We start from the raw sequence: 25,829 nt of genomic DNA on the forward strand, positions 1-25,829 counted from the left end.
CCTACAAGCTGCAGCTTTCTCAGCTGGTAGCTGCCAGGCCGTCCTTTCTGCATGCCCCCTGGGAACACTTGCCCTCCATTCAATTAACTCGGCAGGGTATCCCACATAGGCGTTTCACCCCTGTGACCTGTAATTACTAAGTGATGTCATACAGTGAAAAGCTCTCAAGCCCATTACATACCATTAGAATGCTTGACCCATCTTTTTTTGGAGTCATTTCAAGCAAAAGCTTACAAATCAGCTGGAGTGCTGACACTGTGATATTTATATGCCATATTTTTCTTTTTCAGTTTCATCCTTACCAGAAAGGCTGTTAAACTGGCCAGCCTCAGTAAGGAGGAGAGGTAAGAGTTCAGAAACAGTAAATACTTTAGATATGGGATACTTCTTGGAGAGACTTCATTGTGACCTTCCAGCACTTGAAGGGAGCTTACAAGCAGGAGGGGGGACCAACTTTTTACACCATGTGGTAGTGATAGGATGACGGGTAATGGCTTTAAACTAAAAGAGGGGAGGTTTGGACTAGATGTTGAGGAAATTCTTTCCCAAGTAGGCAGTGAGGCGCTGGCACAGCTGCCCAGAGAAGCTGTGGTGCCCCATCCCTGGAGGCTCAAGGCCAGGTTGGATGGGGCCCTGGGCAGCCTGAGCTGGTGGGGGGCAGCCCTGCCCACAGCAGGGGTTGGGGTGGGTGGGCTTTGAGGTCCCCTGCAGCCCAAACCGTTCTGTGATTCTATAATATGATTCTATGATGCTTCTCCACAGAAGTGTATGTGGTTTGTGTGTGCATGTGTATATACACACATGATCAGTGCAACTGCCAATACTGGAAACTGGGGTGAAGATTTAGCTTTTAGGTCTAGACACGAACACTGATATCATCCAATTGTGGATATTTCTGAGTTTCCACATCCTGCTCCTCCATGTTCCTCAGACTGCATCCCTACTGAGTAATGTTTCAACCCAGGGATAAATGGAGCTCTGATGTACACAGTGCTGCTTATCCTTCACATTTAGATTGTGCGCCAGAAGTTTTAAACCTCCATGTTTACAGTATGATTTCTTCATTAATCTCTGAAGTGAACACAGTATGTTCTAAATGCAATTTTAATATACGTGCAAAAAAAGAGGAATTCTGCTTAGGAGTGTGAGTAGTACTCTCCAGCTCATATTTTGTTCTCAGCTATAGTAGATCTGTAAGGATTTCATTGATTTATATTATGTCTCTTCTGGTCTTACACCAGTGAACATGAGAACAAATTGTCTCTGCATCCTAGAATAACTGTACCAAGATTTATTTTTTAGAGTTCTTTGCCAAAATTGGCCTTCATTTTCCATTCCAGGGTTCACTTTGGATGTCACATTTATGCATCAATATTTGAATATGCACACTAACATAAGAACTGTAAATCAGACTTAAAAGCAAAGCAAAACCCAGCTTTCTTTCCAGTGTATTGCAATGTGTACAATTTTTTTTTTTTTAATAACAAGAGCAATAGCTGAGAGGTTTTTATCTCCCTCTTTTCTTTTCCCAAATGCTTTTATTTTCATATAGGAGGAAGAAAATCTGTGAGTCATATGCCAAGGCAATGCAGATGGAAGAGGCTTTACATGTAAGAAATTAGTACCCATTTTCACCTCCGTTTGTAGAATAATGTTGCTGTTTTGTTCTGGAGGATGAAGTTAAAATTCCTGGTACCCAAAATTCTGTGTTGTGCCATAGAATCTCCAATGCCAAGGGGAGGGCAGCAGCATCTACTGCAGGAAAAAAAGACCTGGCAAATCTCATTCTTTGCAAGAATGAGGAAGAGTGTGGTTTGATTTGCCCTATCATTTCCACATGGGAAACTACTGCTTCTCTAAAGATGCAAATGTTTGTTGTGTGTACATGGATAGCATTAATCAGAGGACATGACATGGCATCCTTAACCTGTTCTTTTCCCTTCTTCAAAGGAAACTTGTTTTTTGTTTTTATTTCCAATTTCTTTGCCACTGTTTCACTGTCTAATGTTTGGTAATACTTACAGCCAGTGCATTATGAAGAGAAGAACTGGACTATGGAGCAGTATTCAGGGGGCTGTTACACAGCCTACTTCCCACCTGGCATAATGCATTCATATGGAAGGTAAAACAGAATACTTTTGTAGCTCACATACAATGATCTGTTTTATGCAAAAAACTTAGGGCATATTTAGCACAGTGGGGGACTTCCAACCCTCTTTGCACTCCCTTACATGCCAGCTAATGAGTCTTGCTTTTGACTTTTAATAAGAGCCAAGTTTCTCTTGTGATTTTCAAGGCAGCAAAACACAGTCACGAAAAGACCTGCCGGAACTATAAAACCTCTCCACAGTAGTCTAGTTACAGTATCAACCTCTGTGCACTATTTGCCTATTTGCATTATAATTTTTAATGCTTTCTAAGGCCTCAAGAGCATGAGGCCTCCTCCTTAAGACAGAGGAGGAGTCTCCACTGACTGTGCTGGTGGAGCATCGAATTCTAGCAGAGCCTATTGAGTTGCATCACCAGGGAAAAGACGCAAAACCCTTACAGAAAAACTCATTCTCTCTTCCCGTTCAGCAAAGCCTGCAGTACTCTCCCCACACAGAACTGCTGTATTCATAAAGGGTCATAGTAGATAACAGTGATTAACATTTGGTGTATCACTGAAAAGCTTATGGAAAGCACAATTCAGCACCTATTAGAAACAACCAGGCAAGTTGCATATTCATTACCAAGCACCAAACGACAGTGTGGGCTCTTGCATGTTTTCCTCAAACTGACTGTCCATTGTGGAGCTATACCTGACCTCTGTCCAAGATGTGATTGGGAAGGAGTCACCTCATGCACAGACTCTTCTGTAGCAATTTATCTGAACGCTTTGTGTTCAGATGTAGCAGTGGCTGAGGTCTCTTATCCACAGCTGGATGGGAAAGGGAGTTCATTCTCTTTATCTGTGTTGAGCAAGATGCTTGTGCAGCTTTGCATGGCTGATAAGCTGGCTTATGGCTCTGTTCAGGGTCAGATGCAACTCACTGAATGCAGAGGCCTTCAGCAGCAAGCCTCTTTTGGCAAGCAACCAGGCAAGTCCAAAGAGTAGCTGATATTGGTGACCCACCACAGCAAAAACATAATTCATACCCCATTGTAATAGCAGGATAACAGCAAAGCTGTCACGCACCTGCCAGCTGCACTACATTTTGGGAGGCCATTAAGATTATTTCTTATCCTAGCACTAAAATAAGGCTGATATTATTTTGCACAGAAGCTGGGCATACTGATTTATGCATTGGTTTTTCTCTCTCAGCTCTTGAGCGTTGTTTACAGAAACAAGTTGGTGGTCCTGCAGGAACAGCTTATTTCACCATGCCTCCCAGCCCTGCTCTGCAGGAATGATGGAGAAACAAAGTCGAATGCTTCATCAAAGCCAACAAATTGCTTTTAGAAGGATCGTCGCCTTCTTATGACTTGTCATCTGACATTCTCCATTTGTTTTGAAGGATCATTCGCCAGCCCGTTGACAGAATCTACTTTGCTGGCACAGAGACGGCTACCCAATGGAGTGGGTACATGGAGGGGGCTGTACAGGCAGGAGAAAGAGCAGCCAGAGAGGTACAGGCACTGGTTTGCTTTGGTCATCTCTTTTAAAGGCTAAAAAGGATTAAGTATGGCTTGGAGGGGTCTGACTTGGTGCCTCACACACTGTGATTGTGCTGAGGTCGGTGGGGAAGAATCAGATAATCCTAGAAAAGAAAGTGAAACAAAGGCTTTAAGAATAAAAATTAAAAAGCCAAAACAACACTTTTTGAACTTAATTATTGAATAAAGTGCAACAATATGAACATTACACAGCATGTTGCCACACCAGAGATTTAAACTGAAGTTCATGCTCTATACCCCATGCCTACAAAAACAAACCCTCCAACCTGTTACGGCCCTTAGATATACCACCATGCTTGCTATGTAATTAATTGTGGCAGGCTTTGCAATCAGTTTCAGTCTCAGAAATGCTTGCAGTTATTTCCTATGAAATAATCTGGAAACATGAGCATTTTTCTGAGTTTTGATTCATCCTTTCTTCTTCTCCTTCCACCAGAGAGAACAGTGAGCTTGGCTTTATGAATCCATAACGGGTGCCTCTGATAATGCTTAAATCTCTTCAGAATGACACACACTGGGCTGGGTTCCCAGTCGGTAAAATCTCTACAATTGTCTGGAAAGGGGAAAAATGCACATTAAATGATATGTATTACAGTTACAGCTGCTATATGGTAGAGACACAGTTCTGTTAAATAATGGAAAATCAACCACTTGTTTCCCTTTGACAGAGTCATATTCACCTTATAATCTTCATTATGTGCTTGAGTCTCCTCATTTCTCATTTCTCTTCTCCATGGCTGAGTAGCTGTTATAACAACAGTTAGCTCTCTCTTCTGGAGACATTCACTCGCCCCCAAGAGCCTCCATGATTGTTAAAATCAATTTGTTGTAAAAAAAAAAAAAAAGATCCGTGATGAGATCCGTGATGAACTTCATACTACCTGGGTGTAGCCAGGAGGTAATTTCATAATGGCGCACTTTGAAAGCCCCAGACTTGAATCTCTCATTTTCCTCATTTGTGATTCAAGAAGCATCATTCCCAGCAGCCTTTCTGTCCTGAGTTCGTGGCACTGTGCTATTTCTCAAGCTGCCGTGTAAGAGAGCACTCGTAGTCAGAAAAAGAAGAACAAAGCCAAAACACAACATCTGGGAGAACTATAGGTCTTTTGGATTGCCCTACTTCTTGCAGATGGTACAAGAGACTCTGTGGAACTTTCCTTTTATCCTTAAAACATTGGTAGACACATAATCATTTGATGAATAGCTATCCTGTTTTTACACAAACTATCAAAACTGCCTCTTTCTCTCATTACTGGTATGAACAGAGAAATCACTATTCAGTTTTATGGTCACAATTTTGCTTTTTATCAGTGTCATCTTGCTCTGTTTTCCTGAAACAGAACGTAGGTGGTGCTTTTTTCATTTTTCTCATGTGGTACCAATGTTTATCTTTTCTAGATATTATATCATATGGGGAAGATCCCCAAGAATGAAATTTGGATGCCAGAGCCAGAGTCAAAGGTAAGCCTGACTTTCTTGTTGTAATCAGAGAGTTCAGCCCCTTGATTGATCTGCAGGCTCTCTGTTGGTGGCTTCTCTGCTAGGTTTTAATTCACAGAATCACAGATTCACAGAATGGCTCAGGTTGGAAGGGACCTCAAGGATCATGAATCTCCAACCCCTCCACCACAGGCAGGGCCACCAACCTCCCCATTTAATACCAGACCAGGCTGCCCAGGGCCCCATCCAATCTGGCCTTGAACACCTCCAGGGACGGGGCATCCACAACCTCTCTGGGCAGCCTGTGCCAGCACCTCACCACTCTCATAGTAAAGAATTTCCCCCTGACATCCAACATAAATCTTCCCTTCTCCCCTTAACTTCACATGCTGATGGTATCCATTTATTCAACTTGTCCAAGGAATATCATTATCCCCTTGTAAGAGATGGGCAACCATGACCCATAAATAGCTCTGCCTTTGCTGTCCTGTGGCCATGTGGTTCAACAGATTTTTTTCAGAACCCTGACCCACCCTTACCTTATTTGGTCCTCAGGAAAAACTTGTGATATCCCTTGCCTAGGGGGGGGAGGGGGGGATTTAGTGGGATGATAGTGATGAGTTGATGGTTGGACGGATGGATGATCAGAGTGTTTTTTCCAATCTTAATGATTCTGTGATTCTATGATTTGCTGGTGTCTGCTTGCATAGTGAGTGAGAGCTTGTGATCATACAAATTTCTCTCTCCTCCAGGATGTCCCATCCCGACCATTCATCACCACCTTCTGGGAGAGGAACCTGCCATCTGCGCCAGGACTGCTCTGTCTACTTGGGTCTACTGTGCTCTTCACCTCTGTGGCTGCTGCAGTGCTGTTTGCATCGAAAAAGGGACTGTTAATTCGAAACTAGTGCAAACTAAATGTCCAGCCAAATGTGCATACTTGCTCTTCTTCCCTTTTATCAGGTGAGGGTTATTTTTGAAGAGAAGTGACATGGACAACTGGAAAGGGCCAGAGGTGTTCTCCTTGTGATTTTCTTTTTAGAACTGTAATTAATGCATTAAATCTACTGCAGTGGCTACCAGCAAAACAAAACTAAATCAACTGTGGGGGTATTTTTGAAAATGGCCTCTTGTCCATTTGTTTTGATCGGACATCTTTATATCAGTGTTGTATTTCTAATATAGGGAAGGCAAAGGAAAATCTTTCCCGAAAAGTGAAGAGCTCTTGGAATATGCATTCATTTCCACTTGCTGCTTTATTTTTGGTCACATGTGTTAGTAAGTACCCTTGCGTATTCACCTCAGTAGTTCAGAATATTGGAGGTTTCTTCTGTAGCATCCCTGCTGTGCAGCAGAGATTAGCATGCCAATCAGGCACAGAATTGTTAAATTAACTTCCAAAGGCATTTGATTAATTATTAATCATCACAATGTGAAACTTTACTATCAGCTGTATGAAAGAAGATAATTAGCATGAAGTGGATCATTAAAGAGCAAGAGTAGAAGCACACGTGGACATCGTTCTGCCCACAGCTGAGCAAGTTGCAACACTGTGTGGCTGCAAAAGCCATGTAGGGCAGTGAGCCTCACGCTTTGCAATTCTTCCATGGAGCAGCTCTCGGCTGCTTCCTGGCCCGAGTGCAATTGATCCATCCTGGCCACTGGCTGTTAATGTGGAGTGAAGTGAAATAGCAAAGCTGAAGCCACTCTGACTTGCAGCACATGCTCGCTGTTATGTTCAGAACATCAGCAGTTTCCTGGCTCCCTATCAATTTGCTCTCCCTCGTATTGCTCGTAATCTGTACTGTCTTCCTACAATAAGGAGAAATATATTTGGGGCTTGAATTACTGCCTTGTAAATTACAGTAATTGAATGCATCTGCCTGTTCCGCTCTTATTATGTACATGACACTCTTAAAATAATCACTTTAGTGTTAACTGAAGTCTGGAATATAGGTTTCACAACATACCATCATTATGCGATCTTTTTGCCGTGAAATGTGAGCACTGTATGTGTCCATGAACTCCACTGTCATTCAACATCAGTGAAACGTGCCTTTCAATAATCCTGAAACCTTGATAAGAGGATCTCTTCTATAAACTTTTCTTCATATTCTTTTTCTCGTGTCATTTTTGGTGAGTTTGTGGAAGGTGGTGTTTCTCTGTGTCTTTATTAAATCACAGGTCGTATCATGTGCAGTAGCCACACACGGGAACACCTGCCAAGCAAGATGACTTCACTCCTCGCCACCTTGTCCATCATATTCAAATGTCCTCTTACTTTTTTTTTTTTTTTTTTGGGGGGAGGGGGGGACCGGGGAAGGATAAGAGTTAGGGCAAAAGCTTTGCAGACCCCATAATTTATGTGGACCAATCTCAGCCCAGCGCTGGTGGGCTCAACAGAAGCTCTTCGCAGAGGGAAGGTGTTGCTTTGGTGGCCCCTTGTCATCATGCCCCTTTCCGATTGGAGCAGATGTTCTTGGTGACAGTGTTGAGCACAACACCCATTCCAAAATACTCACCCACATTTGTATTTATGGTAGTTAGAGCCAGTCACTTTGTTGCTGATTCAAAACTTCTAATTTTGCAGCTATAAACATCCTCTTTGCATATGTACAAAGGAGACCCAGAGTAATCTGCCGTATACCTGTGAGCCAACACCATTCAACTTCACTCTTCACCTCGCTCATGCACGTTTCCATTGCAATTTGCTTGTATTTTGAAGAGCAAGGGCAAACCACCTGAACAAGTAGAAGACGGGGCCTGTGTTGCTCACCGCTTGGGGAAGGGACACATTTCACTGCAAGTGGGAGCAACAATCAGCAAACAAAGGAGGGTGATTAAAAGCGGCATTTCTGAAACTTGTGCGGCTCCCAGGCACTGTGCTTCTACAGGAGAGGGCAGTGTTTGTGGCTGTCAGAAATCACCGACCAGTTTCCATTCTGCTTCTATGCCTCTTTTGATTATCAGAACAATTGCCCGGTTTAAACATTAAATGTCTGGCTTAAATATTAAACATCCAGGCATCTTTCTTAAACCGGTTTTGAAAGAGTATGGAACAGAGTTTATTACCACTGACAGCTCTCAAAGAAACAAGCCGCTGCCATCATGAAAAAGGCTGAAAACAGTGGGAACACCTCTTTCCACTAGAAACAGTGCAGAGTTCTCACCAGGCCACAGGGTGGAAGAGCTTTTGTTTTGCTGCGTTGGAGGTTGGGGTCCAGCTTCATGGACTGTAGTCAGAGAGCCCTGCATCCCCTAGCAGAAGTAGGGGATACTCTGTTTTCTCAAAGTGAGGGGTGAAGTGGGAGAGGTGGGCACCAATGAGGTGGCCAAGGCCCACACTAAGTCCATCCACATCTCGATGGGAACTGAACTGCATTTATAAATTTTTAAGAGCAGGTGTAGGCAGCATCCTTCTATCTGTGCTCCCTGTACTGGGCAAGGAGGAGGTCTGACCAGGTTCCAGGATGCTAATGGCAGAACATCCAGTCTTAGAGACCACGCTGAGCAAACAAATGGTTGCAACCTTCAGTCTGGTCCATTAATGATCATTCATCAGCAATACTTTCCAGTCCATGTTTGATTCAACCTCCAGTTTCATGCTGTTTTATCTCCTTTTTTCCAGAACCAAGCATAGCTCCAACCATAGGCACAAATTAGCATCACATACTTGAACAACAATACCACACAGAGGGATGTACTAGTTAACTTTTCACAACGTTTAGGTTTCTCCCCTGCTGGTGCCCACGTCCTATTGATCAGGTATGCTGCCTAACAGCATGTGCTTTTCTCTGGCAAGAAATAATGCCATGGGCAAGCTGGATCCTGGTTTTATGTTCTTTATACAGAGTACAGCTTCCATTTCTTATCAGCAGCACCAACAAATAGAAAAATGGACAAATCCAGTGAGTCCATTGCTATGGGGAAAAAAAAAATTGTTGTTGGCTATCCTATTTTACTTCTAGGCTTTTCCACAGAGATGTTTAAAACAACCGTTTTTGCTCTCTAAATGTTCCCTGCTTAGTTGCTTCCTACAAGTGCACAGAAAGCAAATTTCACCTTGGTGAAAACCCAGAAAGGGAAATTAAATGTGTGCATTGATAGTGAACCACAACTTTTTCTTTGCCTGCTGAGCTCCCACACTTGGCAATCAACATTTCATTTCCAGTTTTATTTGCTGTTTTGCTCTTTATTTGTAGCGCTTGGCATCTGAGTTTCTGTTCTTTGTGTGCCTCTCTTTAAATTTTTTTTTTTTCCCTATCTTATGTAGCAGAGAGAGAATAACCTGGGATACATAAGAGTAGCAGGGAATCATAGAATTATAGAATGGCTTAAGTGGGAAGGGAGCTTAAACACCGTCCAGTTCCAACCCCTCTAAGCCATAAGCTTCTCGGGCAGCCTATGCCAGGGCCCCACCGCCCTCTGGGTAAAGAATTTCCTCCTAACATCTGACCTAAATCTCCCCTTTTTTAGTTGAAAACCATTCTCACGTCCTATTATTACTATTAGACCATGTAAAAAATCAGCCCCCTCCTGGTTATTTTCTTTGGAAAAAAAAGTTTCCTAAGAATGAGCACATTTCTTGTTAAAGAAAAAAGCTCCACTGCTATTCACAGTGAAAAAAGATAGCTACTTCTCCATCTGGGACAGAAAATGAAGGAAAGGATACAATTATTACTTTTGCTAGGATTTTAACTTCTATGGCCACACCACTCACTTGAAAACTCAGTTATAGCCTGAGCACCATCATTTTCATCTAAATATGAGGTACATCCAGTCTGACTGAGGTTAGAATATGTGGGAAACAATTCCTCATACATACATAGCTTCTGACAGCAGTGCCGAAGCCTATGGCTGCCCTCTGTACAACAGTACAGCGTGATGGGGAGTGGCACTGAAGTAAAGGCTGCCATCTTCTGGCTGCATGATTTTATCATCTCAGACAAAAGCTGAACACTTGGACTTGCAAAGGTCTCTGGATTTTTCTGTGCTGGTTCTCAACAGTCCTTATGGGTAACCAAAATGTGTAATTCCAGAATCAAAACACTGATACAAGTTTCCAGCTTCAAAACTTCCCCAAAAGGGACGGCTTAAGTCTTGGCTGATGCTTGGCAGCATGACGAGCCTGGAATAAAAATGTGAGCATAGACCTCAATATTCCTGAACAACTCCCTCCTCTGAAAAAGGATTTCTGTGAGGCATTTTGGTTTATCAAGATTGATAAATCTCTCTACAATGATGGTATGGAGGCTGTAGTGAGATGGGGGGCTAGCCTCTTCTTCCAAGTAACAGTGATGAGAGCTAATGGTCTCAAATTGCACCAGGGAGAGTCCAGGAGGGATGTTAGGAACCATTTCTTCTCTGAAAGAGCAGTAAGGCAGTGGCACAGGCTGCCCATTGAGGTGGTGGAGTCACCATCCCTGGAGGTGTTCAAGAGCCATGTGGATGTGGCACTGAGGGACATGGGCAGTGGGCATGGTGTGATGGATTGGTGGTGGATCTTGGTGATCTTAGAGGTCTTTTCCAACCTTAATGATTCTATTATTCTACAGAAGCATTAATTCAAATACACTATCTCCAAGAAAGCACTCTGGCCAAGCTCCAGCTCATAAAGAAACAATTGGAAAATAACAGACTTTTTAATTTAGTTTAATATTCTCATTCCATTTGGGGCCGAACATGCTGAAGTAACATCTCTCCTTAATTTTGATTAGGTACAAGCACACATTTTGATTGTTTCAGATAATGACTGCACAGCGCGATGGAACTCAGCTCTGGAATAGTAGTTTCCACATCTGAAATTATAATGTAATTTCTGTTAAATGCAACACTGCTGTGCAAAGTGTTTTGTTACAACCTGGAGCATATGCAGATTGTTAGTAAGCAGCCTGAGAGCTGACAAGGATGTCTCAATGCATTACTAATGCCCTTTCCTCCCTTCCTTCCCACCTAAGCATTAAAGAATATACAAATGTGGGGTTGAGTGCCACGAGATGGTAGTACAAGAGCAGACTGAGCTGTCTACAAACCCAACCAAAGGTCAGTGATTCTGCTGGATACTGCTTTATAGAATCATGGAATCATTTGAGTTGGAAGGAACATTTAAAAGCCATCTGGTCCAACTCCCCTAGAATGAACAAGGATACCTACGGCTACATCAAGTTGCTCAATGCCTGGTTCAGTTTGATTTTTAATGTCTCCAGGGATGGGGCATTCATCACCTCCCTGAGCAACCTGTGCCAGTGCTTCACCACCCTCACTGTAAAAAACCTTCCTTTTATCCAGTCTAAATCTCCCTTGTTCTACTTTAAAACTATTTTCCCATGTCCTATCACAACAGACCCTGCCAGACAGTCTGTCCCCTTCTTTCTTACAGCCCCCTTTAGATACTGAAAGGCTGCTCTCAGGTCTCCCTGAAGCCTTTTCTTCTTCAGGATGAACAGCCCCAGGTCTCTCAGAGGTGTTCCATCCATTGGATCATTTTTATGACTCTCCTCAGGATGTGCTTCAACAAGTTCATGTTTCTCTTGTACTGAGGACTCCCCATCTGGATGCAATACTCCAGGTGAGGTATCGCCAGTCCAAGGCAGATAGGCAGGATCACATCCTTCACCCTGCTGGCCACACTTCTTTGGATGCAGCCCAGCATATGGTTGGCTTTCTGTGCTGCAAGGGCACATTGCTGGCTTGTGTCCCACCTGCCATCCACCAGTTTACCCCTCGAGTACTTTTTGTCAGGGCTGTGCTGCATCCTTACATTCCCCAGCTTGAATGCTTCATCAAGTCTTGCTGTTCTACAGAAATGGAATCAATTAGACCCCACAAAGATACAATTGGCTTTCAATGACCAATTGCATCCATATGCAGATGAGACTGGGCTGTATGACTCTGTCCCACTCTGCCATAGGTCAGGTAAACAGATCACTTGAAGATGGATGAGACTTTTTCCCCTGCAAAGCTGGGGTCTGGAGTCTACAGAACTTGCTGATGACAGATGAAATGGAGCTGGATAGGTGGCAATTATTTCACTAGAGCCTTTCCACTACTGGGTGATTATAAAAATTCCTAACAGAAAACTGTTGCTTACCAAAATCAAAACCTGAGTGAAAGTTTAATAGCCCATCACTTCTAAAGTAGAAGAGGTCTCTGTCACGTTCAGTGAAAGCACAGCAAGGCTAACTTTGATCTACAACGGATGTAAGAGCTGAAAACAATTTTGCTTGCCCCTTTTGGCAATGCAAGGAAGAATGGAAAAGCAGTGATGAGCACTGGGTAAGAACCCAACGGACAAGACCTTTAATGTGTATTTTGCAATTTATCACAGTTATTTAAAATTCTTTTTTGAGATTTTCCTAACCCAGCTTCAGAATATATTACTGCTGCCGTCCATATAAATCATGCAAATGAACATCAGCTTGCAAGCCCTCTTACACAGTTGCGTTTTTGTACAGCTTAACTTAGCACTCAGCTGCTCACTGACTGCTTTTTCAGCAAGCACAAGTACCCAAACTTACTAGAATACCACGCCTTTGTTTTCCTTTCCAGTGACCAACAAAATCATTGCATAACCTTTCTGTGTGAAGGACAGCCATGTGCTAATATCCTCTATGTGTAGCTACCTCTTAGCACACAGTACATCAACTCACATCATGGAAGATTTACAGGACCCACAGTATGCCTGTTTGCGTTTCTCCAAGGCTAAATATCTCAACAAAGCAGTTTGGTGCCTAATTGTCATCAGCATTTAGTGGGAGGTAGAAGCTGCCTTATTTTATATGCACAGCACATCTGTGCCATCTGCATGAGGTTGGTTGGTGACAGTCTCAGGAAGACCTTTGGCCTTCTGACTCAGCATCTGGAGGTGAGACAAGTTGCCCTCAGCTGTCTGAGTGGCACCAGACAACAGTTTCAGTGCCCAAATTACTCTCTAGGTGGGTAGTTATCACCTGTTCATTGAAAATACCTAACTTGGCTGCTATTAAAGTCTTTGCAGAAGATATGAGACCTCCACAGGCCTCCTGCGGTCTGGCACAGGCTGAAGCTTCACCCCATCAAGCTGTGATGCATTGCTGGTTCTGATACATTTCTTCAGGGATATATATATGCTTTATAGTGCATACAGTGGATTAGTGGAGTATATTTGCTTTCACGGTATTTGTGTTCCTACATAACTCGCTTGTAATTCTGGTGGTTCAGCCGGCAGAAGGAGCACTGCGTGCTTTCAATACGTTTCTCACATAGATGGTTAAACTTTCTCCAGTACTCACAGACTACCTCTCTGTAGCACTGATACAGAGCTGCTGGATAAAATTACACCATTGTTTTAGCCTCTCTTTTCTTCCATTTATTTAGTTAGTTAGTTAGTTACATTTACGCCATGCAGTATGTGGCATAAGGACCGTTTCTTCCCACGTTCAGATGGAGACACCCTAAATCCACCTGTAGCAATACAAAATACTTCTGAACTGTGAGATAGCTGGCTACCTATATGTCAGGAAGAATTACAGACAAATGTCATTCTCTTTCTTTACAGAGAAAAATTAAAGATATCTCACATGAAATGTTATGTTAGTAAGTAATACCCTCCATCACAGCCAAATCTACAGGGAGGTTCTGGGTCTGCAAAAGAAAAGCCTTAAACATTATGTGACATGACGATATTTATTGATTCTAATTAAGGTTAAAAAAAAGGTTCACAGCTGTCAGATAAAAATATCTGCAGAGCCTACTGAAAAGGGAACTTAAGAAGGAAACCAAGGGAGACAGTCACCACAGAGGCACTTGAGAAAATGCTACAGTTATAAAAGGCACAGACTCATCACGCACACAGCATACATATTCCTGCAAAGCAAAGTCACTTTTTTTTCCTTTTTTTTTCCAAAACGCAGAGGCAAGCATCACTTCACATCGACCCGCACATGGTCACAAGAGACACACTAGAAGCAGCAGTTTATGACAGAGGCTAACAATTTCACTGTAGAGATGCTCTGAAAGCAAGTCTGCTTTGGCCATCTCATTTTTATCTCTATTTAAGAATGGATGGTTAGATCAAGGTGATCTTAAGGTGGAGAAGTGAGAGAGAATGTGAATATATTTAAACACAGGTCAGATTTATTCATGAGCATTTGTAATCTGCAGTTTAAGTGGATTTGTTTCGTGCCTGAGAGCAGTGGCAGTTTTGTTGTCATTTAATTCTTGGTCCCTTTTGCATCCAAGTACTTCTGTAGCACACACAATTCCTTCTTCCTCAAAAACATTTTGCTTTCATGTCTCAATAAAATAAAATAAAATAAGATCATAAATTCTGGACATTTGTAAAATCTACCTAAAGGAGAAATAGTCCCATTGAGGAAAGAGGGAGACTATTTTAATAGAAACCCCTGGCTTCTCCACCAGGTCTTGGGATCCAGTCATGGACAGTGCTTAGACATATACTTAAATGTGATTAATGTATTCATCTTACTGACAGCAGATACGCTAATTGCAATCAAGAATTGCGTTGAGAAGAAAAATGTACTAGTTAAAGGAAAGACAAGGGGCTACCTCAGACTGCTCACTTCCTAGTTAGTATTGAACAGCCTGTACAATTAACTTCCCAGTACTCTGGTTAACACGGATTTTTATGCCACATCTTGATGTCCTGTGCAGTAAGCAGTTACTATTACAACAGTTGACAAGCAAGTAAACCTTTTTTTTTTTTTTTTTTTTTTTTTTTTTGTAGCAAACTCTAAAGATCCTTAAAATATATACAATTACACAAATCAGTTTATAAGAGACAAATACAGTTATTTCCATAGTTGTGCCCATAGTGCATCTTACTAAGCTGGTAAACTCTGGAACCTTCATGATTAACAGATTTCTCATCAAACGTATTAACAAGAATATAGCTCAGCACTACCAGCTGCCTATTAAATGAGACACAATCCCTCTCTTTGAGGGCTGGCATGAAAGAACTTTCAAGGGTAAGCTAGTGCTAACGGTTCCCTCTAGCCATGTGAAAGCAGCTTCATTCTCTACCTGTATTTGTCATCAGTGAGTTTTCTCGTCACACTGACATACACAAGGCGCCACATTCATTTTACGTGAAAGATGTTGAGGAAACAACAGCAAACACTTCTTATCACACAGTAGCAACAAGTTCCACAGCACAATAGGAAGACGTGGCTATGGAGATAAAGAGACCAGTCCTAATACTTTGGTAGTCTGGGAGGAAGAAATCAAAGACTTTGCTGTGCTAATACACATGCAGCAAAACAGACCTGCCAGCTCTGTAAGTAATGGCTAGAAACCTCACGGGATCCAAACTTTCAATTTCATGTCAATCCATCTGAAATGCTTTGTGGTTTCTTTTGATGGTGTTTTGTTTTTTGCATTTGTGTTTCATTTTAAAACTAAGAATGAGAAAGTTTTATACCAATACATACTTTTTTTTAATGATCAACCTCATGAAAAGCTTTTGTTGTTGTATAATTCAGTTCAAACTACACCTAAATTTGTTTTTTCTTTGACTTTTCTGCTCCTATGGCAGATACAGATTAATTTCTTGTTAGACTAGAAAAAAAAAGTAACAGATTCAGGAGAAAAAAAAGAAAAACGCACATTTTGCACATAAATAAAAACAATTTGTCCTCATTAATCTCATAGATTTACTCCCCTTTCCAGCCACACAGACTATTTCTAGGGCAGAAATAGGACTTGAACTCCAGTGCTGGCAGTGAAATGATCTGCAAAGGTAACTCTTCCTTATATGTTAAGCATTTGTCCACTATACAACGCTTAGAAATATTGGCCAAGATTTCAAGAACATCTCCCCAGATTTAGGTTTCCACACTTATTTTCAGCCCGATAATCATCTGAGTTGCAAAAGCTCTGAACTCACACAGCTCCCATTCTCTGGGTTTCTAATTCATTTCGTAAATAATTCACAGAGAAAGAAAGCCCATGCAGAAACACTCTGTGGTAGGCAAATGTCCTCGCCAATTAGTGCTCGGTGCCATACAATGAGGAAGGCCATACGTACAGTGCTGCACTGTTCTTCTGACTTAAAGATCTTTATGTCTGAAAAGTTCCCCCGTGTATTTTAAAAGGCTGTTATGAGGATATTCATTTGTGATAAAATCCAAGTTGCTGCTACAAGAAGATTTTTAACTGGCACATCAAGATAAAAAGAATGAAACCTAAGGGCCAGAAACCGATGCACTGCTCACAACTATTACAGCTTTATAGGTAGTTCGGTGGATTTCCATGGGACTATTTGGAGAGCAAAGTACTACTTAGCACAAGCAAGGACATCAGATGGTGGCCCAGAAAGTCTGCGTGAGACTGATGGTAAATTTCCTCTACTGTCTGTTCATTCCCCTTTGCTGAGTATATTATTATACTTTATACTTCTCTTCACATCTTTTTACTGAAATGCAATTGGACTTTTTTTTTTTTTTTTTTTTTGGCAAATAAATTACCATTGATTGAACGCAGAAGTGCAGCATGGACTCAGAAGAATTCCATCCAATTTTTCCCATGTACCATGCCAAATCCTTTTCTTAATTATAACTCTGACTTCCTCTTTTGTCATGCACAGATGTTGAACAGTAGAAATAGTAGAAATACTGAGATGGCAGGTTGGCATCTAAGGTATTGCTGGGATTGATGGGTTTGTTTCTCTTCTGGCTTTTTTTTTTCCACTTGTTTCTTGCCCTTCTTGCCCCCTTTCTTTTTGTTTCGCATTGTTTGAAAGGTATCAAGCTAGGAAGGGCAGAAGCACTAGTATGTGACTGTCTGACCCATGGTTCCCTTTGATCTTTTCATCATTGAGATCCCTGATTAGTCACCAGCAGCGCGCAGTCAGTACAACACTGCACAGCAGGCAGAAATGGAAGTGCTAATCACGTCAACATGGTTGTTAGGAGAGACTGGAACTCTGAATCAGCTGAGCTGTGTTTAGCATGAAGCAGTGCTGAGGGACAGATAAGGGTATTATTCGTTATGCTAAAACTAAATTTCTGAACCCATTGTGCCCTACTAGGCAAGAGCTACCTTCAACGTGTTCGAAGTATAAATTTAAGCAGTTGAAAGAAAAGGAGATAAGAAAAGTGGTAAAAGTGTTGTATGGACAGCTCCACAGCTTTCAGGGATAAGCAGAAGTTAAGTAGTTCTCTTGCTATCTTGCAGTTCCCTTTAGGGAGCTGAAAAGGTAGGGGAGGCTTGGAGTCAGAAAGAAGTCAGATGGTGACAAAGGTTCAAAATGCTTTGTCTGTATTATCACATTTAACCTAAGGCCCCTGGTTCACACTCAGGCCCAACAGCCTGACCAGCCATGCTGCTCACTACATCGGGTGTTGTCTGGAGTCTGTTGGTTTTCCAGGCCAAGAAGGTCTGATCCTGGACAGGGATGAACTCAGGCACAGATAGGAAGCCTGAAATTCATCTTCACTGCAAGAGGCAGTAGAAACATTCTCCTTCAACTTACTATAGGACAATGACACCATCGGAAATACTAACAACCCGAGGCCACACTTGCATAGCTGGAATGAATGCATTTAGACCACCATTTGAAAAGGTAGCCTGACTTCTTGTTTAGGTACTACCTGGGCTCTGGACATTTGAGAGAGAGAAAAAAAATCACTAAAGGGATTCTCACAAAAAATTTACATTAACTGATCAATTATTCTTTGAGCTATGGATTTATTTTCTCAGTCTACCACAAAGGAGGGCAGAAATGGTTTTTTGGTTTTTTGTTTTTTTCAACTAAAGATGGAAGTGCCAAGAAGACTCATAATTCAGGGTCTGGTTATGATATATGTGTAAAAATCACTGGAAATCTTCTCAAAACAGGTATTATCAAGGCATTCTGTCACCTGTGTTCTGAGATCTGGATGAAAATCTCAAGGTGATAATTCTTTGCAAGGTTTCCTAGAAATTAAAAAACAAAAAAAATACTGCTAGAAGGAGGCCTGGATTCAAGGGGCTCTTTTTGAATATGGATCCCCTTCATTTACCCTCCCCTCTAGAGTCTTCTCTCTACTGTTTTCTCCTCTTCCCTAATCCTGGCCTGTCTTTGAAGGCAGGGAAGTACATGCCAAAAAAACCTCATAGAAAAAGAAGTGTGAGTGTGAGGCTTTGCACTGGCACATTTTTCAGTTTCGAACCAGAAGTCCCCTTCTGTAGGCAAATAACCCTGCAGCAGCCACGGAGGTGAAGAAAGTGGAAAACCCAATCAGCTTTAGCAGTCCTGGTACAGATGGCAAGTTTCTCTCCCAAAAGGTGGTTGTGATGGGCAAAGCTGGAACATCCTGTAGAGAGAACACATCCATTACCAACATAACGTCTCCATGGTTAGAGGCAGGATACATATAAAAAGATTCTTGAGCAGAAATAGAACTGGGCTGAAGCCATTCATGTTATTAAGAAGTATACAGTAGGCAAGTTTTGTACTCAGTTAAAAGGAATAGGAACAGATTAATTAAATTAATTAAAAAGATTAATTGACCAGGTTAAGAAGCGCAATTCTTTCTGATCTGATGTTTCAGAGTTGCCAGATGGATGACTTCTCTTAGTTTCTCTTACTTTCCTGTTAGAGAAGAGCAGTTTTATTAAGTAAAAAAAGATTATAGTGGCTTTGGTATACAAAGCTTAAAAAAAGCCACTATTTTTTTTCTCATCCACAATACCAAAGATAAAATCATAATCCATTTAATCCACATAAAAAACTTACAATCGATTCAGGTTCTGGCTTCCAAATTTCAGTGTCTGGGATTTTCCTCATAGCAAACAGTACCTGAAAGTAAACAGAATTTCCTAGTAAGCATCACTTGTTCTTTGAAGGGGAAAAAGGTTGGCTTCCAGTGTTCGTTTTAAAATAGCATGATTAAGACAACAACTCAGCACATAAATCTCTGTGTACTTAAATTTTCAAGAAAATGTGATCTTTTTACAACACATTTCTGGGGAGGCCAAATATTTAATAAGACACCCCTCTTAGTAGAAAACAGAAAACATAACAGAAGAAGCTCTCAGTGTTTAGCTGCTCCATGTCAGATACCAGAACTTGATTAGTCTTATGTGACCAAGATGATATGAATATGACTAAGAGTTAAGTAAACACTCACAGGAAAGTAAGATGTGCATACACAGATACAACAAGAGCAGCCAATATTGTCTTGAGTGGTTTGTTTATTAAGTTTTACCATGATGTAGGGAGAGGAACACCATCCTATAATGAAACACCACTGCTTTCAGCCAGAAAAAAAGTAAGATTAAACAGGAAACCTTCACAATGAAAAAGTAACCATTCATAGTATCAAAGACACCAGATACAAATAGGAGAGCAAAGACTGTCTGAATTGAGAGTAATAAAAGACAGCAAGATGAACTGCTACAGTAAAATGAAACGGAGGTGGTGATATTAACGTTCTTCCTGTTCCAGTCACTTGTAGATTTAACAAGATTTGCTGTGTTTTACAATACGCTTTTATTCTAGACAAGATTCAGGAATGCTATCAACTTTTCAATAAAATAGAGTGGGAAACATCCCTGTACTGGATTTTAAACTTACTTTCCATCCACAAGTAAATGAGGGAATGAAAAACATCACATTTTTACTGATCAAGCTCTCTTGCCAACTTCTCTGCTACCATCTGTGGAGGTTGTGCTGCAATTCTTACATTAAAGAAGTCATGAAGCACAATCTATGGGGGTTTTCAAAGAGCCTTTCCTAAGCATCCCAAGTCTAATGTTTCTTCATCCTTTTTGCACTCTATCATCTTTTCCAGAATGTCTAAAAATGTTAATGCTCAGGTCCCATTTTGCCTCCAACCAGAATATATTTCATCTTCCATAGAGTATTTGACAGCACCCCCAGTTTTGGGCTTGTGCCTCTACCTCTCTGGCTGCTCTTTCTCCAGCCTGTATGGCCCCCTCCATGTATCCACTCCATTCTGTGGCTGTCTCAGTGCCAGCAAAGTAGATCCTGCCAATGGGCTGTCGAAGAATCCTTGAGGGAGAACAAGCAATAAATCACATCAGCCGTATCAGATAAGACAACGGAATCTTAGGATTAACATTAGAATAAATGTGTTTTAAATAATAGCAGTTACTTAGAGATACTAACTTTGAGCAAGTTGAGTTGGATGGGTAGTTGGCATTGCAAGGCATTTCTTAGGGTAAACAAATCAGTGTTCATGTTTTCTAAACTTTCACAATGCAGTTCTTGCAGCGCTATTTCTAGATGTGAATCTAGTGCTTGTGTAGATGTAAAAGACAATTCATTTGAGATGAGACTTTTTATATCTCATAATTTTATCCAGTGTCTTAAATACCAGAGATTGGTGATACTGGCTCTTCATACTTCACAGTGCAGCATTCTGAAATATATCCCCATAATATCTAAATAACAACCAGGAAATAAAAGATTTTATGCTGCATTTTTCCATAATTTACAATAATTAGTGTCATTAAAATTACTTTAAAAACTAAGGACCACATATGTTCTTCATTACAGCTGTTTTGTTGGCTTCAGGTTTTCTGTTTGTTTGTTTTAATTGTGAAAACTTATATTTCAAGTAAATTAAGAACTATGTATCTGAAAGCCAATCGCTGCTCTGAGCAGCAAACCCTTTTCTTCTTGGTAAATTTTATTTTCATGCAAAAATGTTTGCCCAGGAGGACCATATACAATTGCACACTGTTTAAGGTATTAAGCTTTGCCTGCTAAAAGGAACTGTCCAAAGAAATGACCAGAATGTCATTGTTGATAGGAATTAACTCTCCACAAGTATTTACAAAACACCAGCAAAAGATGGTCTAGAAATGGTAACACTGATCTCAAATACCTAATGTCTGTTTTGTAAACAGAAGCTGAAGACTTCCTAGTTTGCTTCCAAAAATCTACTCAGTTGCATTCACCAAATAACCAAAAGGGGAAAAAGAAATAACAGCAAAAAAAAAAAAAGAACAACCCACACAACAAACCCTAATGATACTGTAGTCATCCATCATAAAGCCCAACTGAGACAAGTGGAAGGTTATAAGATTTGTATAAAATATTCTCTAGCAATCTCAAAGGTATAAAGCCAACAGAGTGACAGAGGATTTATGACCCTTCCTAAGATTATTTATTAACTTGGTCTTATCTTGCTACTACAAAGCCCACTATAAATAGACACACTGTACCTTCCGTACTGAGTCATTACGCCTGGTGGGAAGTAGGCTGTGTAGCAGCCTCCAGAATACTGCTCTTCACACCAGTTCTTCTCTTCATAATGCACTGGCTGTAAAACAGACATTAATTCACTCAAGGAAAGGATAAAGTCCCAGAGAAGCCAATAAGAGAAAGGAGGAGACAGCAGTGAAAATAGCCTACGATTGTTGCATGACAATGTCTGACAAGATGAACGCATCTAACAAGTCTGTTAATGCAATATGGATCAGACACAATAAACCTTAATTTTAGACACTGCTAGCTGTTTAAAAAAATAGACAATCCGAGCACTGCAGAAGATAATCCTCTTGATCTGGTCCATGTAAATTTATGCTCTGAGCACAGATTTATGCTTTGAGCAATGAAAAGCAAAATTAACCTCTGGTATAAACTGGTGTAATATTTGTAATGTGTACATTGGGTACAAAAGCATAATGTTAAAAAATGCAAAGTGTGGTACTTGCATGGTTTGACCTACAGTATTGCTATGTTTAAAATGATGTAATCTTGAGATTGGTGTCTACAACTTTTAGCTCATGTAAAATTGCCCTTGAAGGATAAAGGGCTTTCATCACATAACCTAAGTCAGAGATGACAAAAATCCTATCAGTTATTTACCATTACAGAGAAGAGAATGGAAAGCAAAGACAAAAAGAAAAATATGTGTAGTAGTGGATCTTAGCATCTAGTAAGAGAGAAGAAACATTGTGCTCAACATGGATTAAGATGGAATCTCAGAACTGTTGATATTTATGGTAGTAAACACAATGAATCCCACCCTCAGCAATGCAGAGAATGAGAATATATTTGTCTTTTTACTGCTTCGTGAAAGTATTCATATCCTCTCTGTCACAAAACAAGACTTGCTGTAACATACTCTCCACTTCTCCAGAGAGAGCAGCAAAACCTCCTGTAACATGAGCCACTTCCCAAATAGTGCTGTGCTCCAACATACTGGTGCATTCCAGTCCCATTCTGCCCTTCCCAATTGCAGCAATACTGATGAGAGACACCAAGATTTAGATTGTGTGCTTACATGTAAAGCTTCCTCTGATCCCAAAACTTTTGCATAGAGTTCACACAGCCTTGTCTTCCTGCAAGAGAAAAACAACAAAAGGCTTCTGGGTAAGAAAAGAGAAAATACACTGCCCCTAAAATGTTCAAGTTTCAAGATAGTAAGTGTAAGGATTTGCTCAAACTTGAGGTTCCACTTTTGGGATCTATTCTAATTGCTCAGACTCTGGAGCAGCTCACTTTAGGAATATCTTTCACTCAACAAACTTCTGTGCTGCATAAATGCCAATTTTACCAGCAGTTATGCAAGCTGTTCCCTTAAGATAACTCTAGCAGCCCAAGTTCATATATTACCCAAAGGTCCTTTAGGCTGTCAGGAAAAAAAAAGAAGTAAGGGATTGCACTTTTTTTTCTTGGCACGTAGTCCAAGATAAAATTTGTTCTTACAAAGATGCAGGTATTGATAGCCTGAGGCTCTCAGAGAAACAGTTCTTTATTTCTGTATCTATAAAATCTCCTCCTGTTTTAGTTTATGAGTCTATAAATCCATGAATATAGTTCATTCTGTAGCAAGCCCCCAGTGCAATTAAGTTTGTTCTTATAAGCTTCTGGGTCTTACATTTAGCTGCACTGCACCAATCTCCAAACAGAAGATGAAAATGAAATAATAGTTAAGCCATTATGAAAACCAAATAGACACAAACACAACACTGAAAAGGTGTTTACTTCTAGAAGCAAACCCTATGCTCCACAAAAAAGCCACGCTGGCCACAAGTCACAGCAATGCAGCAGTCCCAGCTCCGTATCTGCACGGGTCTCATTTCCAACCCTATGAGAGTATGAAAAAATCCTACTGATAGTGCCCTAGGATGCAGCCCAGCTATAACCACAGGCAGCTGAACTCAAGAAATACTATAAAAAGAGGATGAGAAAAAGAAGAGGAAGGTCTGAAGGCCCTTGAAGAAGGTGTCCTTCTGTGCAAGCTAGGGTAGAGTTGTGGGCACAGGGTGTTGTTGCTGCTGGAAGGCAATGAGCCTAGTGGCAGTAGATGAAAGGGAAGCAACTCCTTTCTGAAGCTTCTGGACAAAAGCAGAAATACAGAGTGACTGGATAGGGGACTTAGAGAGCTGTGGGACCTAAATATGAACATCTCCTTGTAGTCAGGGATCCAGCAACTGCCATAATGAAAGATACCAGTTCCTCTGCCTCTCACTCTCCGAGTGAAGTGACCACCATGCCCTACATTCCACTAGGACCTCTGCAGTGTCTCAACCAAACAAAGCCATTTTAACAGCAGGAACCAGCAAAAGCCCTCTGTTAGGATCTGCTCACCACCCCTCACAAATGCCCACTGGGCTTCTGCTTTTAGGGCAGGTCAATAACACTGCAAGGATCCAGTGAGCATCACTCAGGGACCCATCTGCTCCTGTTTCTTCCAGCACCATGATGAAGATGAGGAGCACCCCTCAAGATCCATGTGTGCCCTGTCCCTTTTCCACATGTGATGTGTGGACCCTCTCAGGAGCCCAGAAATGGAAGAGCAGAAGGTGGTAAGGATGCTCAGGTATGGACATCTGAAGGGCTCCAGGATGCTGCAAGTTCACTGCTGTTTGCCAACCACATTGCAAACACACATAAATTTAGTTAAAGATAGCTGTGTAAGAGAAAATATTAAGCTTCAGGTCAAGGGTATCTTCAGACTACAAAGAAACTTTGACCTTGGAAGGAATTATTTATCAGTAACACGGTATTCAAAAGAAAGAAAAACCATCACAGGACAGCGCACAGAAAAGTAGTTTCCAAAGGGCTGCAAATGTACCAACAGTAATCTGTTACTGAGATAATTCTCCCTAATAAGAGCAATCCCTGCAGATGCACTGGCCTCTCTGTACCATCTGTCTCCTTTGTTTCTGAATAGTTTAAATAAATTCTTATTTATGAATTTATTGCTAATGCTTGTATGGAACATATGGAATATGCAGCAAATATAATCCTTATTTCTTGGTTTTGGACTCAGCTGTGAAATTGCTACCAGTACTAAATAAGAGGAATGTTACCAGTGGAGCTGTTTAGGTAGGATCCTATGAAGTGACACACAATGATTCCTCCCTGCAGTGAGGATGAAGTGCACGTGCAGACACACAGCTCCTTGCCCTGGTCTTTTATCCCAAGGCTATATGATAGCTTTGTTGTGCAGCAATGAAAGGCAAGGTAAAACCTAACACTGTCATTACTCATTGGCACCTGGCCTAGCTGGAAGGAAGTGGTGAGATTCACCCCCTTACATCTGGCTTAAACTGGGAAGCATTTCCCATGCCCTCCCACCACTGATTTTTACAGCCATGATTTAGGATAGCTGCCACAGACACTATATCCCACTCCTCACATCCAGTACTGAAAACCTGACTCTCTTGATCCTGTGACAAAGCTGGAGCCCAGCTATTGCTCATAGTATCTATGTGTATAGAAACATTAAGGTTGGAGAAGACCTCTAAGATCATCTAGTCCAACCATCCACCTATCACCTATCACAATATTACTCATTAAACCATGTCCCTCAGTACCCACATCCACACATTTCTCAAACACCTCCAGGGATAATGACTTCACCTCCTCCCTGGGCAGCCTGTGCCACTGCCTCACCAGTCTTCCAGAGAATAATTTTTTCCTAATATCCAACCTTGAACCTCCCCTGGACAACTTAAGGCCATTACCTCTCATCCTATTGCTGTTACCTGGGAGAAGAGGCTGACTCCTACCTTGCTACAACCTTCTTTCAGGTGAGTCAGCAATAAGATCTCACCTGATTCTTCTCCAGATTGAAAAATCCCAGTTCCCTCAGCCACTCTCCGTAGGACTGCACCAGAACATCATAACCTATCTAAATAACATCGCAACATCATAACCTGTATCTAAATAACAGAAACCATTTGCACTATGCCTTCTACTGGACTCCAGTTTCCAGTGGAAGGAGACTTGTGCTGGTGTACAAGGAAGGAGCTACAGTCCCAGAGGCTCCTGCCTGGACTGGCTGTGGCCAGGACCACACAGGTCATAGAGGCACACTTGATCCCTGCACCAGGGTGTACCTACAAACACACACAAGTTTCATGACCATTCTTTACTGAAACAAATTCCTTTCTTCAGTTGTGACTTCCACATCACTAGAATAACCCTTTAGAGAAAAAGAATTTGTTCACACGTATTGCTCAGTAATATCTCATAGGCTGACACAGTGTAAGATGTCATTTGGTGTTTACGATGACTGAAAACACTGGGCATGCTGGATTTCAGAACAACTACATTATTTCTATCCACCAAAGCCTGAATCCAACACTGACAAAATGAAGAGAGGCTGTGATTTCAAGCTGTCACTTCAAAAGACTAGGATACTAACAGCCCTAGCTAGATCCATTATCCACAGACTGCTAGACTACCCGCAAAGCCAATTTGAGATGACTACATCTCCTCTAGTTAGGCTAGCCATTACCCTAAAAATATTTGCTTATTTGGATATGAT

General features: G+C 41.3%; 2 protein-coding genes across 2 annotated transcripts in view; one reads left to right on the plus strand and one right to left on the minus strand.

Moving 5' to 3' along the window:
* Positions 1–7,215, plus strand: part of LOC122177671 (amine oxidase [flavin-containing] A-like) — a 46,031-nt gene extending 38,816 nt beyond the window's left edge. Inside the window, exons 10-15 of the mRNA XM_042867296.1 lie at positions 291–344; positions 1,553–1,610; positions 2,025–2,122; positions 3,498–3,609; positions 5,056–5,118; positions 5,850–7,215. Coding sequence (XP_042723230.1) covers positions 291–344; positions 1,553–1,610; positions 2,025–2,122; positions 3,498–3,609; positions 5,056–5,118; positions 5,850–6,005 — 541 coding nt within the window. The 3' untranslated portion in view covers positions 6,006–7,215. The remainder of the gene's footprint in view (positions 1–290; positions 345–1,552; positions 1,611–2,024; positions 2,123–3,497; positions 3,610–5,055; positions 5,119–5,849) is intronic.
* Positions 7,216–13,747: 6,532 nt separating this feature from the next.
* Positions 13,748–25,829, minus strand: part of LOC122177567 (amine oxidase [flavin-containing] B-like) — a 52,574-nt gene continuing 40,492 nt past the window's right edge. Inside the window, exons 11-15 of the mRNA XM_042867103.1 lie at positions 22,332–22,389; positions 21,268–21,365; positions 19,978–20,089; positions 18,812–18,874; positions 13,748–18,389 (exon numbers count right to left, since the gene is read on the minus strand). Of these exons, the coding sequence (XP_042723037.1) occupies positions 18,234–18,389; positions 18,812–18,874; positions 19,978–20,089; positions 21,268–21,365; positions 22,332–22,389 (487 nt within the window). The 3' untranslated portion in view covers positions 13,748–18,233. The remainder of the gene's footprint in view (positions 18,390–18,811; positions 18,875–19,977; positions 20,090–21,267; positions 21,366–22,331; positions 22,390–25,829) is intronic.

This window comes from Lagopus leucura, unplaced genomic scaffold (assembly GCF_019238085.1).
Source record: "Lagopus leucura isolate 7727_CA_CO unplaced genomic scaffold, USGS_WTPT01 Super-Scaffold_100001, whole genome shotgun sequence".
NCBI classification, from domain to species: Eukaryota; Metazoa; Chordata; class Aves; order Galliformes; family Phasianidae; genus Lagopus; species Lagopus leucura.